Source organism: Cheilinus undulatus, linkage group 4 (genome assembly GCF_018320785.1).
Source record: "Cheilinus undulatus linkage group 4, ASM1832078v1, whole genome shotgun sequence".
In the NCBI taxonomy this organism is placed as follows: Eukaryota; Metazoa; Chordata; class Actinopteri; order Labriformes; family Labridae; genus Cheilinus; species Cheilinus undulatus.
The window spans coordinates 20112882-20128402 of NC_054868.1; the positions used below are offsets into that span (position 1 = coordinate 20112882).

The 15521-nt window shown below is 40.7% G+C and overlaps 1 protein-coding gene across 2 annotated transcripts in view; it reads right to left on the bottom strand.

The window, feature by feature from the left end:
- Positions 1-5043: 5043 nt before the first annotated feature.
- LOC121508569 (adhesion G protein-coupled receptor L1-like) overlaps positions 5044-15521 on the bottom strand; it is a 71074-nt gene continuing 60596 nt past the window's right edge. Inside the window, exons 20-26 of one of the 2 annotated variants that reach the window (XM_041785503.1) lie at positions 15400-15488; positions 13086-13254; positions 12846-12995; positions 12653-12749; positions 12451-12561; positions 9087-9107; positions 5044-7785 (exon numbers count right to left, since the gene is read on the bottom strand). In XM_041785503.1, the coding sequence (XP_041641437.1) occupies positions 5807-7785; positions 9087-9107; positions 12451-12561; positions 12653-12749; positions 12846-12995; positions 13086-13254; positions 15400-15488 (2616 nt within the window). In that variant the 3' untranslated portion in view covers positions 5044-5806. The remainder of the gene's footprint in view (positions 7786-9086; positions 9108-12450; positions 12562-12652; positions 12750-12845; positions 12996-13085; positions 13255-15399; positions 15489-15521) is intronic. The other variant, XM_041785504.1, reaches the window with a different exon arrangement.

Below are 15521 nucleotides of genomic sequence, written 5' to 3' on the forward strand. Positions count from 1 at the left end.
AAAAAGTCAGAATGTCAAATGTCTGAAGATTTTCAAGGAAATTGCCCACATTTAAATACAAATTACTCCTTAAATTTCTTAGCAAACTCTAAGAAATGTACAAATACATTCTCTAAAATTCCATGAAAATGACAAACATCTCAACACATTCTCTGAAATTTTCATGAAAATTCCTGAAAAGATCAAAGGACAACCCCTACCCCCAAATTCTCAATCCAATTCCCAAAAAATTAATTTTCCAAAATAAATGCCAAATAAATTCAACCTAGTTTTCCCAGGTCTTCCAATGAAACTCCAAATTATACTCAAATATTCCCTGAAATTTCTTTGAAAATACTTGATAATTTTCAAGTAAATTCCTTTCAGCCCTGCTGCAAAACACTGGATTCAGCAGAGCAAGGGGAGAACAATGTGTGCTGTCTGAATATTTGTATAAAGTGTGTGACGTAGAGATTCCATGTCTGTGATCATGGAAGATCCATTTTGCAAAGCTCTAATCTGAAATGTGAGAATGGATCAGACCAACCAGCATCATTTGAGGGGAACGAGGTGGTCGCTACTGGCGGGGTTTAATTATACTGCAAACTGTAGAAATAACAGCAACCAGTAGAAATAAGTAGCCTGGAAATAAGCTTGGATGCTTGATATTGATGAGTTTGTTTCAACTAGCTGCTCAACTTCAGGGTGTCTGCGGGATCTTAAAGTGTTAAAAGTTTATAGTCAGTGTGGCCAAAATAAATGCTTTTAACAAGAAAAGTCTTAAGGCTACTAGGGGACCCCATTACCCCAGTGTTGCTCTGTCTCCACTGGCTTCCTGTCAACTACAGGATTGAATTTAAGATTCTTCTGTTAGCTTATAAAGCTCTTCCCGGTTTGGCACCATCATATTTATGTGAACTTCTTCACGTTCACACCCCAGCCAGAGCTCTGAGGTCTGCCAATCAGCTGCTCATGGATGTACCTAAAACAAGGCTTAAAACAAGGGGAGATCGAGCTTTTGCAGTAGCTGCCCCAAACTGTGGAATAACTTACCCTTTCGTGTAAGATCTGCTCAAACTCAAGAACATTTTAAATCATTGTTAAAAACTCATCTCTTCTTGTTGGCTTTCAAATCAGGATGAGATTATTTTATCCCAACAGATTTCAGATTTCAGATTTTACTGTTACTTTTATCGTTACTGTATAACGTTCTATTTTGATTCATTTTACTGTTTAATTGTGATGTATTCTTGTTTTGTTTTTTATAAGCACTAAGCACTTTGGTCAACCATGGTTATTTCAAATGTTCTATATGAATAAAGTTGAATTGAATTGAATTGAATCATAATTTAGGATATTTATGTACTGTGTTGGGTTCACTCTCTGGAGCTGTACATGCCCACATTGTGCTTCGTTGCTCTGATTAGCCTGTAACGTTGATAGAGCAGTTGTCCAATAATCCTCTGAGATTTTTCCCTCCTACAGACTGCGGGCCCTTGTCCAGATGGATATGAGACATGTGACTGTTTCACACTGGGGAGATAGGGCAATTGTAACATTGACCAGAAACATCATATTTCCCCACTACATTTCAGATTAGGGTTAACTCTTAAGTATTCCCATTTCTGCTACAGCATCACGTCAATTTACCATGGTTTTTTCAATATGGTTTCTTATTTTCCCCAATTGTACTATGAATTCAAAGCAAAAGATGTAACTATTTATGGACACACCACAGCTCATTGCACTGATAAGTCACAGCAAGAATTATTTTCTACTCATTCCTTTTTTATTATTTGGGTCCATTCAAATCATTTTGGATTTACCAGTCAAGAACTCTCTGTAGCCAAACTTAAATAAAAATGTGCAAAATAGACACAGTAATATCACTACACAAGATTGATTATAAATCATTTTTACTTTTAAAACTTGTGAAATATATCTAGTCTCAGCAGCCATTGTAAAGTCTCTCATGCTAGCTACTAGCATTTATGTTAGCATAGGCCAAAAGGCCAGGGATAAAATTAAACCAAGTTTGACTTCACTATCATCTAAACTTTAGACAGAAGAGGAAAAACATTTGACAAACCATAAAGTAACTTTCGTTCCTCAAAATCAGTTGTTTGTGGACAGCTTAGTGGTGTTGAAGTATTCCTGCTCTTTATCAGCAGGCAGAGAGAATCCCTCTGAGCATTTGCAGACTTCATTTCATCACTCTACCTTGTTTCTAATTGGAGGAATAATTGCCCCTGGTCTCCCCTGTACATATATACATATAGATATGTGAAACGGTCTGTCTGGTTAAGAGATTTGTTATGGAAATGTTGTGTACTTGCAGTGTAAAAGGCTTATGAGTCTTACTTTTTAGTCATCTATCTAGGGAAAACCCTGATGTACAAAGTTACAAGCTTACTCTGCCATGTTAGTAAAGCAGAAATACATTCTAACAGAAATAGAAACTTGCAGTACCAGAGTAAAACCCCCCTGCACCCTCTAAAGCCTCCCTCACCCTGTATATATCCACACAGAGAAAGACGAGATGATTTTATTTCACATGTTTACTTGAACTTCAATAGCAATACAAGACAATCAGAACACTTGAGGTCGATATGTACACGGGTCTCGGGGGGGTTGCAGAAAAGTTCTGAGGTTTTATATGATCTCTGGCTCTGGAGTTCAAAAGTTCTGTTGCAACCTGCTCCATCACCGTCAGTTTGTGGCAGGTGGAGGGACGGGGGAGGCGGAGCTTTTGGTCTTGATGTGTGAAAATGGTCAAGAGTTCAAAATCAGTCAGAGGGAATGTGAGGCCCTCTTGCTTGATGCTGATAAAATGCTTCACTGTGATACATTAAATATACAAGAATGATGTATTTACAGGCGCACACTCTCACACGCATCCTGTCACACACGCATGCTCATCAAGCTTCACACACACAATCGGCCTCACGCACACTCACACAAACTTCAGCTCTTTCCTCCTACAGTATGTAGCCTGGTAAAAGCCACTATAAAGTCATGCACATGTTCTTTGAAAGGATTTTTTGGCAACACACGAGTGCTTCTTTGACACACTGTTTGCTTGCTACAGGGAGGAACGACACCCAGCCGATCAACCAATAGAAAGACTAAAAGTCATTACTGTCACAAAACTCCAGAGCACAGTTTAACATTTTGAAGGCATGGCTTGTTGATTCTCTGCTCAGATTTTTCTTTGCCTTTGTGCTTGAAACTGCCTCCTTGTGCTTAGATTTTCTCCTTTTGTGCTCAAATGTCTGCTTGTTTTAACCTTTAGTTTGTTGCTCAGATTTCCTGTGCTTTCCAGCCCTTCTTCCATTCAGGTTGCTTGTGCTTGTTTGGGAAAGTGCAATTGTCTGATTTTTCTTTTCCCAAAGACTTTCTCTGCGTGCGCTTACCACTTTGTATGTCCATTTGAGACCAATTTTTGCTCTTTTACTTTTTGACAACCGGCTAAAGAAACAGGAATAGGACAAACCAATTCAGAGCCAAAAAATAACATTGTAAATCATTACCATTATAAAATTATTATTTGACAGTAGTTTTAAAAAATCTGTAAAAAGAAAGCAAAAAAAGTAAAATAATCTGTGTACTTTTTAAAAGCAAAAAGTGAAGTCTTGGAGAAACTGAGTTACTGGGCTAGGGAGCAGTGTTGGGGGTAACACATTAAAGACATCTATTAGAGTATTCAAATTTTGTTTTAACGAGTTACGCAAAGCGTATACAATTCAAGTTATTTATCCTTAGTTACCTTTTTGAAATAAAAGTATTCTGTTACTGAAAAAAATCTTCTCTGGCATAAAAGAAGAAAAAAAAAATGCAGTAACATGCAGTAACATAACAAGTTACTTTTCTTTAAATGTAATGCGGCAATCTAACGAGTTACATTTAAGAAGTAACACTACCCAACAAGGCTTGGAAGTCGACTAAGATAATATGTGCGTATGTGAAAGAAGGTTGGGACTCTTCGCAAATCAAAGCAAATTCATAAAAAACATTTCAAGCACAAACAGAAAGCCAATTTACCCCGTCTAACAGAAAAAAAAATATAAAAGTTAAGCAATTATTTAAGACAAAAATCTACAGCTGAATTTCTGAGAAAGTAAATCATATATTATCAAAAGTCATAACTATGTAATAGAAGTCAAATATTAGGCAACATTATTAGATAGTTAATCAAAATTATGAGTTCAAAAGTTAGCATTATGCAATAAAAGTCATAATTATAAAATAGATTTCAATATAATGATAAAGTAGGTGATATTGAAATAAAAAACGAAATTACAAATTAAAGTAGAAATAATTGAATTGTTGAAATTGTAAGTTAAAAAGTTTAAATTATGAGATTGAAAAGCCAAAATTATGAAATAGTCAGAATTATAAGATAAGAAAAAGTCTGAATTCTAGATAAAGGCAAAATTATTTAAGATAATCAAAGTTAGGAGTTAAAAAATGGTAAAATAAAAAGTTAACATTATCAGATTCAAAGTCAAAATCATGAAATAGGTCATACTTATGAGATATAAAAAGTCTAAATTATAAGACGAAGTCGAAATTATTAAATTGTCTAAATAACAAGTTAAAAAGTTAAAATTATGAGAATAAAAAATTTAAATTTATGAGGTAAGGTGTAATCATAAAATTGAGTGGAAAATATGCAAAAAAGTCATAATTATAAAATAAAAAATCAAAATTACGAGAAAAAAGTCAGAATTATGAGATAAATTTAAAATTATCAAAATGTCAATCTATATTTCAGTTAAAAAGTTAACATTTTTAGACAGAAAGTAATAATTATGAAATAAAAAGTCAGAACGATGAGATATTCAATTAAGAGTTTATCATTACTATGAGATAAAAAGTCAAAATGAAATAAGAAGTCAAAATTATGGGATAGTGATTATTATAAGTCAAAATATAACTCTTAATTTGTAATCTCATAATCTTGATTTACTATTTCATGATTTTTTATTTTAACCCCATAACTTTGACTTCTTTAATTTCAAATAAAGACTTATTGTCTCACAATTAATTTTTTTTTATCTCACAATTTTGACTTACGATCGAAACTTACTGCTATTATTTTGACTTCAGATTGTATTTTTGTTACCTCTTTTCTTTTCTATCTTCTTTAAATTTATTTTCCAAGAGGCGTGAATGGGCTTCCGAAGAAAATTTGAGCACGTGTAGAGAAAGTCTTAAACAAAGAAGTTTCGTACACAGGAAGAGAAAAATCAGTAGCGGTTTCATAAATAAGCAGAAGCAACCTGAATGAGGGGAGGAGAGCAAGCATACGTTTTGAGTACAGAGAGAATCTAAGCACAAGGAGGCAGTTTTGAGCACAACGGCAGGTTTTAATGGAAAGTTTGAAGAAAAATCTGAGCCCAAAATCTGTGAGTCATGCTCTCCAAACGTTAAAATGCACTCTGGAGCTTTGTAACAGTCATGACTTCATAAGCAGACAATGGGTAAAAAGGAAAACACAAACAAGGAAAAGCACTGATGAGCTGGGAAGACACAGCAGGGGTTCAGGACTGAGAGAGGAAAGGGAGGAAGAGTTATAAATGGATCACAGTCATAGAAAAGTAACAAAACATGAAAAGGGGGAAGTCTCGTGGTGATCAGGAGATAGAAGCAGGGAGGAGCAATCACTGTCGGCATCAAAACCTTCATCATCATTGGTAATTATCCTATCAAGTCACATGATCAGTATCATCATCATCGTTTCCAGCATTTTGAGCTTTGTTATTTGTTGTTTTCACCTTTGTCCTCCTCCTGCCTGCTTTCTATGCCCCGATCACCACCGCCCTAGTCACAGACTCGTCACCCGCTGCATCTGTCCGTCCTCTCCCTCAGAGGTGGGCTCTGCTGTGTATGCTGCTTCCCCATTGGTTGCAAGTGGCGGTGGCTGGTAGAAGGTCTGTAGGTGATTGGGCCGCGGACCGAGAGGGGGCCGTCCCAGGCTGTAAGGAAGTTCCAGGGCGGGCCGCTGAGGCTGACTAGTGGGGCTGACCTCTTCAGGACCTTCAGGGCTGCTGTCGGGATAAGAGAGGGTTGGGGGAGAGGTGCGGGTGTAGAAGCGAGGAGGGGAGCTGCTCCGGCTGTACACCTGTGGAGAGTGGCGGGAGTACAGATTGTTGGGAGGGGAGTTAGAGTCTCGGGGTGCAAAGATATTTGTCGGGGGAGAGCTCCGGGGGAAGATGCTGAGAGGAGGCGAGCGGCGCTCTCCGGGGTAGAGCGGGGAGGGGTTTGAGTCATGGGCGTAGATAGGGGAGGAGTCAGCGTCCAGGTCGAGGTCAGGAGTCAAAGGCAGAGTAAAGCCGTCAGAATCCTCTCGCTCACCATGGTAACGAAGAGAGCCTCTTTTCCTGGCATCAAGACCTCCATCTTTGCCTTCAAACAGGAAAGGTTCATCTCTGTCTACATCCACACCTCCCCTCCATACATCCAGCGCTCTGTCCTTCTGCTTTTCGTTCTCTCGCTCAATCCCTGCCCTCCATCCATCTCTGTCCTTTAAAAACAACGACTCGTCTTTCTCTCTCTCTATCCCCCCTCTCCATCCCTCCATCCCAAAATCTTTCTTCTGAGTTATAAAAGTCTCTTCCTGCTCCGTCTCTCCTCCTGCTCTCCACACCTCCACCCTTCCAGCTCTCTTCTCCAACAGGTGAGACTCCTCCCTCCCTCTCTCCATGCCTCCTCTCCACTCATCCATCTCTCCATCTCGTTTTTGGGAGGCGAACGACTCTTCCCTCCCTCTCTCACTTCCTGCCCTCCAGTCGTCCATCATCCCTTCTCTTTTCAGGAGAAATGTCTCATCTTTCTCTCTGTCCTGTCCTCTCCAGGCCTCCACGCTGGCTTCCCTCTGCTTCATCAGCAGCGGCTCCTCCAGAGCTTTGTACAGGGGTTCTGACTCCTGTGGGGGAGGAGGAGGAGGAGGTGGAAGGGGCCTGTCCCGGTAGCGTTCCCTCTCTCTCTCCCTGTCTCTGTCTGCCGCTGCACTTGCCTCCACTGTGCTGCGATGGCGGGACAGAGTTCCAGGAGTGCGGCTGAGGGTGGAGTAGGGGCGAGCCTGAACATCTGGAGGACGTGCTTGCTGCCTATCCTGCAGCCCACGGCGACCCAGAGTTCCTTGCAGCTGCGACCTGTCACTGTCCTTAAGCAGCTCCCGTGACTCTGAATCTCCAGATATACGTGAGTGCACCCAGCCATCTTGTAGGCGTGGCGTGGTGGTGTGATCTGGTCCTCTTGTTGTGGAATGTGCCTCAGTGTCCGGTGTAAGGTGCCGGGGCGGCACCCAGCCCTCTTGTGTGTGGGGGCGACTGTTTGGCTGCATGGTTGCAGCCCAGCCCTCCTGTTGCACCGATGGTGGCTGTGCATGTCGAGTTAATGTTGCAGTGTGAGTGAGAGCTGCTTTTTCATGGTGATGAGGCCTCGCCAGGCTTCCGTAGCGCTCTGGAGGGACTGGCATTGGGACGGAAGGCCTTAGGTTGCTCTGCACCAGCTCTGAGATGATCATCTTCTCCAGTGCTGCAGCATCCGACAGGTTACGACGCATCCCTGCACCGCCGCCCAGATCTGAAGCTCCATGAGGGGTGAGAAGGGCGGGGGAGATGTCATCTCCTCCCATACCAACGCCTCCTTCCCTCAGGAGGTCCGTACTGCCCACGACGCCAGCTCGAGACCCAGGTGTGGTCCCCAAACCATGCAGGGTGAAGGTGTTGGGGGTGTAGCCTCCATTAAGACAAACGCTGTCCAACCCACAGGACTCCTGGCTCTGGGACACGCCACCCTCTGCGGGAATAACCAGGAAGTTAAAGTCAACAATAATCACATCATTTAGGTCTTATAAAAGACAATAGAGGGTATGCATGTGACGTCACAGGCAGTGCGAGACTGCAGTTTAAGCTGCTGAGTGGCAGAAAGTTTGTACAAGAGAGAGAAACCAGTAAGCAGCTTTATATCAGCTGAAACATGCAGTCTTTTTATAAATGCTTCTTAATGATGTTCATTGAGGGCAGTATAGATCCTCAGCTGATGGAATATGTTCATAGAAATGTTTTGAGCCCTAATCTACCATTACTAAAGCCACAAGATGAAGCTGTACTGCTACGGCAGCTATCAGGCCTTCCCACAAAATTGGCCTGGACCCTAAACCTGGTGAATGGCCCTTCTGAATTATGGTTTATTTAAATAGAGTATTAAGCTATTAAAGGGTCTAATGTTTAGTCAAATCGTGCCACTTTTTAACACCTTTTTTTTTTAAACTTATTATTACTTCAGAAAGGTAATTGTGTCTTTTTTAAAAAACTGTTTACATATTGAAAAAGGCTATATTTACTACAGCATTAATAAATAAACGTAATCTTTGTTGCTCTGATAAGAGTGAGTATTATTCAGGTTAGAAATAAAATATGGTTTTTCACAGTTCAACTTTACAATAGATCATGATTTTGCTGACCTCCATTGGCTCCCCATTTGACAGGGCCCCTGAAAGCACTCCCCTTTATCCCCCTTATGGGTGGCCTTGGTAGCTACCACAAGCATTCAGTTATTAAAGAACATAATCTAAATGTCACTCCATTTTTCTTCTTCTTGTTTAAGCTTAAAGCTGATCAACCTCACAGTAAAATAATATCCAAGGTGACAAGGCACCAGGCATCTGTCAAGTCCAAATATCTCAAATGTAAGTGGGCTTTCGTGTTTTCCTCATGTTTTATCTGTTCCTCATTGAGCAGACTTCCGTGTTTCAGAATGTTTTGCCACTCCGCCTGGCTGAGCAGTCATGTCACACGCTGAAAGTGATGTCAGTGCACACCCTCCATAATATGAGTGAACTTATGAATGAATGAGCAGAGCAGGCTTCATGTGCCTCCTGATAGTGTGGCTTTACCAACAACATTTAGACGTAATCGACCATCTTTGATGAAATGTTTGTGTATGCAGCCACATGAGAGGGATGTTCGTGTTATGTCTTCATGGTCTATGAATCATACTGAGTGCACGTTTGGCACAGAGCGTCTATGAATTGAACCACAGTGCACAAGGAATGTGGCGCTCAATGAATCGAGTGAGCATCAAAGAAAGGCTCGTACTCTTGCTTCTGAAGGTTCCTACTGCTCCACGTTAAGACAGAGAGACAGAAAGGCAAAGTGTCAAAAACATTTAAAAGGACAGACATTTGAAGAAAAAATAAAAGTAGAACATAGAAATACAGCAAAACACATAAGACACAAACAATTCAGCAAATGATTTCAGTTTATAAAACAGCACATAAACCAAAGAATCAAATAATGCAAGCAAAAGTCAGAGAAAATCAAACAAACAAGCACAGATGACTGATTGGCAACCTCATTCTCACAGCCAGTATCATGGACAAGGGGGAGATTTTGGGGTAGTACTTTACAAAAGCTTTTGTCAATAAACAGATAAATGGTACTTTACTTTAGTTAGCAGTTAACAGTTTATAGGGCTGCCAGTATGTCAGCATTCATAATCATTATTTTTTAAAAACTGGCATTAATTACATAGTTGGCTATCCCTTTTAGAACACTTGGGCTAAGCCATTGCAGCATCTCCCTGCAGCCACAGTGACGTAAAATAAGTCCACCACCCCTCCTTAATGCTTTATTTCACTTTAAAAAGTCATAGACAGCTCAATGGACAAGTTTGTTATCAAACATTTACTTCTTAACTGTTCACTTATTTCCTTTTAAATCCATAACAAGTTCATTTTTTCCAATACGGAGACAATTTACAATTAACAATAGAAATTAAAGGATGATTTAGGGATTAGAAATATCAACTGTGTGACAGCTATATTGATACTGATACAGATAATGAAGTGTAATGAGACGTGCAGCACTGTTTTTGTTACTAGAACTCAACAGTACCCACCCTCTTTTCGGATGGCTCTGGTTCCTGAAGTAAATTTCCTATTCAAAAACCTTCTTCGACTTTTTCAAAACCCTTGTATCAACACTTTTAATGTGTGAACCAAGCTAACCACCCTGACTGTAACATTTTATTAGGAGCAATATAGCATTCATAAAAGGAGAAAAGAGCCTAACTGTCTATGTTTTTCAAGAATGAAGGAAGAACATATCCTGCAATCTATTGCAATTCCTTTTTTGTTATTGAGGAAAGTTTTTCAAACTTTGCACGCAACTTTTACACTTGAAACTTGAAGATTGTGGGTCTGTGGATGTTTGCACAGCTAATGTCTTAAAGAAAGCATCATTTGCATGCTACAATAACAAATCTATCTCCATTTTCTTGACTGTATTGCATATTTATCTTACAATCTGCAGAAACGCATGCATGTAACTATGCCACCAATAAAACTGGTTAGAAATTGAAAATGTGTTTGGGTCTTAAATTTAGCACAAAACGTAAGAAAAGTTGTGTTTGGGAGATTATTTCATTATTGTTACATGTTTCTTGGCAATAAATCTTATACCACTGAACTCTTGTTTATTTCCCTTTAAATGGTGCTTCATTTGTAAGGAACATGCATTTGTGGGATGAGCAGCAGAGCTGAGTATGTGGGTTGCTGAAAAATTTGCAAAATCTTCTCTGCCAGTTCCAAACAGCTTATTTTGCTGCTGCTATTGACTCTTGTTTTGAGCTTCTGGTACCTCAGGTGTTGACAAACAGTTGCCAATCAGCACATGTGAGCATGGGCCCTGCTACAGTGGTCAGTAGGTGTCTGCTCCAAGAATCAGCCTGCAATGTTTGACTGATCTGGATAGGGCCCATGCGATAGGGCAAATTCAAGCTGGTGTTCGGCAAAAGAGTGCAGTACCATCTCCAAACTGAAGGCCTTGTTCCATTTAACAGGGGAAATGGGTGTCCCAAGAAGACAACACCTTAGAAGACTGTTTCCTCAACCGGTCAGCACTTAGGAACAATAGGCTGTCCTCTACAGATTTGCAGTCAAGGTTTGCAGGACGATATGGCCAACGACTCTCTGCTAAAACAATCTGGAACAGACTGCATGAAACCAATCTCCAGTCTCATAGGGCTGCCAGGAGGCCTGCCATGGCTGTCAGGCCAGCCTGCGCTGTCTGCAACCCATGTACTGGAAACTTGTGGGGGAACATTATGTTCAGCAATGAATCCAGATTCTGACTATGGCAGTTGGTTCATGGGTCAAAGTTGGGAGAAACCATGGAGAACACAATGCTGATTGCTAATAGAGTAACATCTTTTAGTGGAGGCAGTGTGATGGTGTGGGGCGGCATCTCCCTCACTGGAAAATGAGGCTTGTCATCATTGGAGGCAATCTCAATGCAGAGAGATAACCAGATAAGATTTTGCAACCGGTGGCAATCCCATATCTCCACAGTCAGGGACTGAACTCTCTCTTTGAAGGTGTCAACACTCACCCTCACAGAGCGGGGTTTATCAGAGACTACCTCCAGAATTTGGGAGTGGAGAGGATGGCATGGCTTGCTAGCAGTCCTGACCTCAACCTCATTGAACACTTGGGGGATCAGCTTGGATGCTTTGTTTCTGCCAGAGTGACCAACACAACCATGTTGGCTGACTTGTGAAAAATGCTGGTTGAAGAATGGGATGCCATCCCGCAGCAGAGTGGGACCAGGCTGGTGACCAGCATGAGGAGGAGGAGCCAGGCTGTTGTGGCTGTGTTTGGTTCTTCCACACGCTACTGAGGCTCCTGTTTGTTTAATGAATAAATTGTTAAATTGCTAGTTTGTCTTGTTTTTTCTGACTCCAATCATCCAATCCACCAAACAAGAGTGAATGGCAGAATAAACTGGCAGAGAAGATGTGGCAAATTTTTCATGGGCACAACCCACATACTCAGCTCTGCTGCTCATCCCACAAATGCATGCTCCTTGCAAATGTGGCATCATTTAAAGGGAAATAAACAGGCTCTCCAACGGTATAAGATTAAATGCAAAGAAGCATTGTTACAATAATAAAATAATCCACAACAAACTAGGATTATACTGAGAGGGTCTTGACAAAGGTCTTAAAAAGTAATACATTTAAAGTAAGACTTTTGGTTTATGCTCTTGGTAAATCTAGCTTGGATACTTTTGGCATTATGGCTAATAATCAAATCCCCTATAGAGAAAATTTATGAGATTTTTAATTCAGATTTTTACTTTTGTTTATCTCTTTGAATATATTACCAACGTAATCAAAATGTGACCCCAGACCACCCATGACCCCACCCACACACAGGCCTATTCTGGCCAATTTATCTATGTATATATCATTCTGTTTTTAAGAAGCCATGCACTGAAAAACTGTTGTTAAGAGCTGTTTTTATCCCATCATGGAGAGTAACAAAGAAGTCACAAACATATTCCAGAGAGAAATAAGAGTTTTGCTAGGTGAGATAACACATAAAAGTAAAAGAAAACCAACAAAGGGAGAGCCATTGAATTAAATAAACAAATTATGTCAGAAAATTGAATGTAAAGTTACCTGTGGAGGTGAAAGGCTGATTATATCCTTGCGCCAGCATGGTGTCGTAAGGAGATGCCCCAGCATGAGTCTGCAGCACTGGATTAGTGAGGAAGTGGTTCCCTAAAGGAGCTGAGAATGAAGCGTGAGAAAAATACATCACTCACTATCAAACAACAGAGGTGCACAGAGAGATTTCAGGTAAAAAGGCAGTTATATTTACCTCTGTTAAGAGTGGGGGTGTTGTTAACGTCTGCAGCGATGAAAGACGATTCAGTCTGCCTGCGAACGGTGTCGTTCCACATCCTCCTGATTCGACTCTGGAGCAGAAAAAATCCATACAAGGTCAGGCTGACTCATACATAGAGAGAGAGAAAAAGATCTGCAGACGCAGCTGAGGAGTTTTTATAATGTACCTGTCTGTTAGCGGTTGCCCTGCGGCTCTGGCTGCTGGTGTAGCGGCTGTTGGAGCGCAGAGCAGCTCCCTTCACAGAGTCTGGGGAGCTGGAGGAGGAAGTGACGCAGCACTGCGAGAAACGCAAGCAGCGGCCGTAGTCCTTCTGACCCTACGTAATAAGAACATAAAGACATTCTGTTTCAGACACTAATGGTGAGTTTACAGATAGATTCTTGCCTTTGCACACATGATTTCAGACCTTCCTGGCCAGTGTGCAGTGCAGGATGGTGATGAGGAGGGCCTGGGCCGTATTGAGGGAGGAGAAGAGGTAAGCCAGGAGGAGAGATGGAGCAGATAGGAACATCAGGCCTGAGGACCAGGTGACGCTCTGCAGGAAGAGCAGCGTCAGGGAGCCCACCGCCCACGCCCTGCAGACACACAAGCACATGCAGACATTTGTCTTATTAGGAAAGGCAATTTCAACAAAATTTGACCCACATAAACTTGTAAAGATGCTTTTCAGAACATGTTTTCTGTAGAACACAGATTTCAGGTCAAAGGTCAGCAGCAGACAAATAGAGCTGGGTTGGGTGTCATTAAAAGGTTTAATAAGAAAATGCTGTTAAATTAAACTCCTGACCTCTAAGTACAACTAAATAACATAAACTAAAGGAGCATTCTAACAAATCTTTTGTGTTTATGTGTTAGTTTTTTATTTGTTTGCAGTTTTGTTCTTGTTAAGGTCTGACTATTACCTATGATAAGATGAAGACTTTGTAGCCTATATTTGACAATATCTGCCTTTTTTAGAAACAAACAAGGTAATGTAGCACTAGTGCACCAATGGCACTAGCCGATGTGCTACTCTATAAAGATGTATTTTGGGCTTTAATGCTGTTTGATGGAATAGTGGATAGAGTCAGAAAATGAGGGGGGAGAGAGTGAGGAATGACATACGGGAAAGGAGCAACAGGCTGCTGTCCTACTTTGAGGACAACAAAGTAGAATGGGTGCCGGTATACAGAGTCTATCCACATATTTTCCTGTCTCTATAGGGGTGGGCAACTCATCTGGTGTTCAAACCAACTCAAAGCTGATTTCAAATACCAATATATCATAAACATGAAGACAAAAAATATGAAAATTCTGCCATAAAAACATGAACAATTTTCATTATAATGGATTGGATTACTGGTAAATATTTAGTTCTTTGCGATAAATTAGCAGGCCTGCCAACAGAAATTACTGGGCCCTTCATAAACTCAATTAAAGGCCCCTCTTTGGCTCTGATTTAATAATACCAATGCATTAGGGATGCACAATGTTAATGGCGTAGGGAGATATAAAACATTTTTTGGGGGGGCGCAGGGCGCCTAGTGGCTTAGGCCGCACCCCATGTACGTGGAACACATGTCTCTCATCTCTGTTTCGGGTTTTGTCCACTGTCCTCGGTCAATAAAGGTATAAAAGCCCAAAAATAAATTTAAAAAATTCTGCGGCTTTTTACAACAGCTATATAAGCTGTGTGAACAGCTGAGTGGCAGTCATTTTCATAACGATCCTTACTCCCTAAAGCAGAGGAGTTAAGTGACAACGTGCAAATATTAGAGGTCCACTTTTAGGTGAAAATATACAAGATGATCTTCCATATCTTTGTGTAAAACACAGGGTGGTTATCCTCTCCCCACTACACCACTAGGCGTACAGACATATCTGCAAGGCTAGTGGGTCTCAAACGGTGTGGCGAGGCAAACTCGTGTGTCTTAAGGCTGCTCATGCATTATTGCTTTACAACAGTACAATAGTGTGGCATATTGGCTTTTAAAGAAGCTGTTTTGTATGGTTGTGGATATGGTGTGCCTTGAGATTTTAGCTTGGTATTTGGTTTGCCTTGGGAAAAAAAAAGGTTGAAAACCACTGTGCTAGGCCACAAGCTGAAATGTTTCTGTTGTATTGCATCATATCAGTTCTGCTGATCTAGTGTAACTGTCGTCTGACAGAGAGAAGAGGTGTTTACTGGGCAGAGGAAGTCACCTGCTGGACAAACTTCCGTCAGAAGGGACAAAATGTCATGTGACATGCTCTTTGTGAGACTTATTCCAGTAATGTTTCAATAGAAGAGACTAGTAACAACATTTTAAATACACCCAGTCTCTTATCTCAGATGAAACAGATACAAAGAATTCAATAGAAGTATGAAAAAAAAGTTGTTGGATCAAGAGCATACTGGAACTTTTCTGAGCCAAACAAAACCATATCACATCCGTTTCAAGTTATTTACGCTGTGAGCTAGAGCAAATTTTGTTTACTTCAAATCTCTTGTAAACTCTTTGTGACTGGATTTGTCATTATTGGCCTCAAGTTAGGAAATAAATTCTTCAGTTATAAATGAAAGTTATCACAGCACTCTAAAAACATGGTAGTATTTTAGTTTAATATACAAAATAATAGAAAAAGCACAAGTTTGTTTTTATAAGCCAAGTCTCCTCCTGACTGAATTGTTGAAGCCACAGCTAATGGCACTTAATAAAGGAGCAATAGACATAATCACAACTGCAAATCAGCATACTTACCTCAGGTTGTCATGGCGACTAGAGTCTGGCTTTAGAGCAGCGGTGCCATGCATCTTATGTAAGGTCATCACCAAGACGACGAGATTCAGCTGAGGTCAAAAACAACAAAGAGAAAACACAGC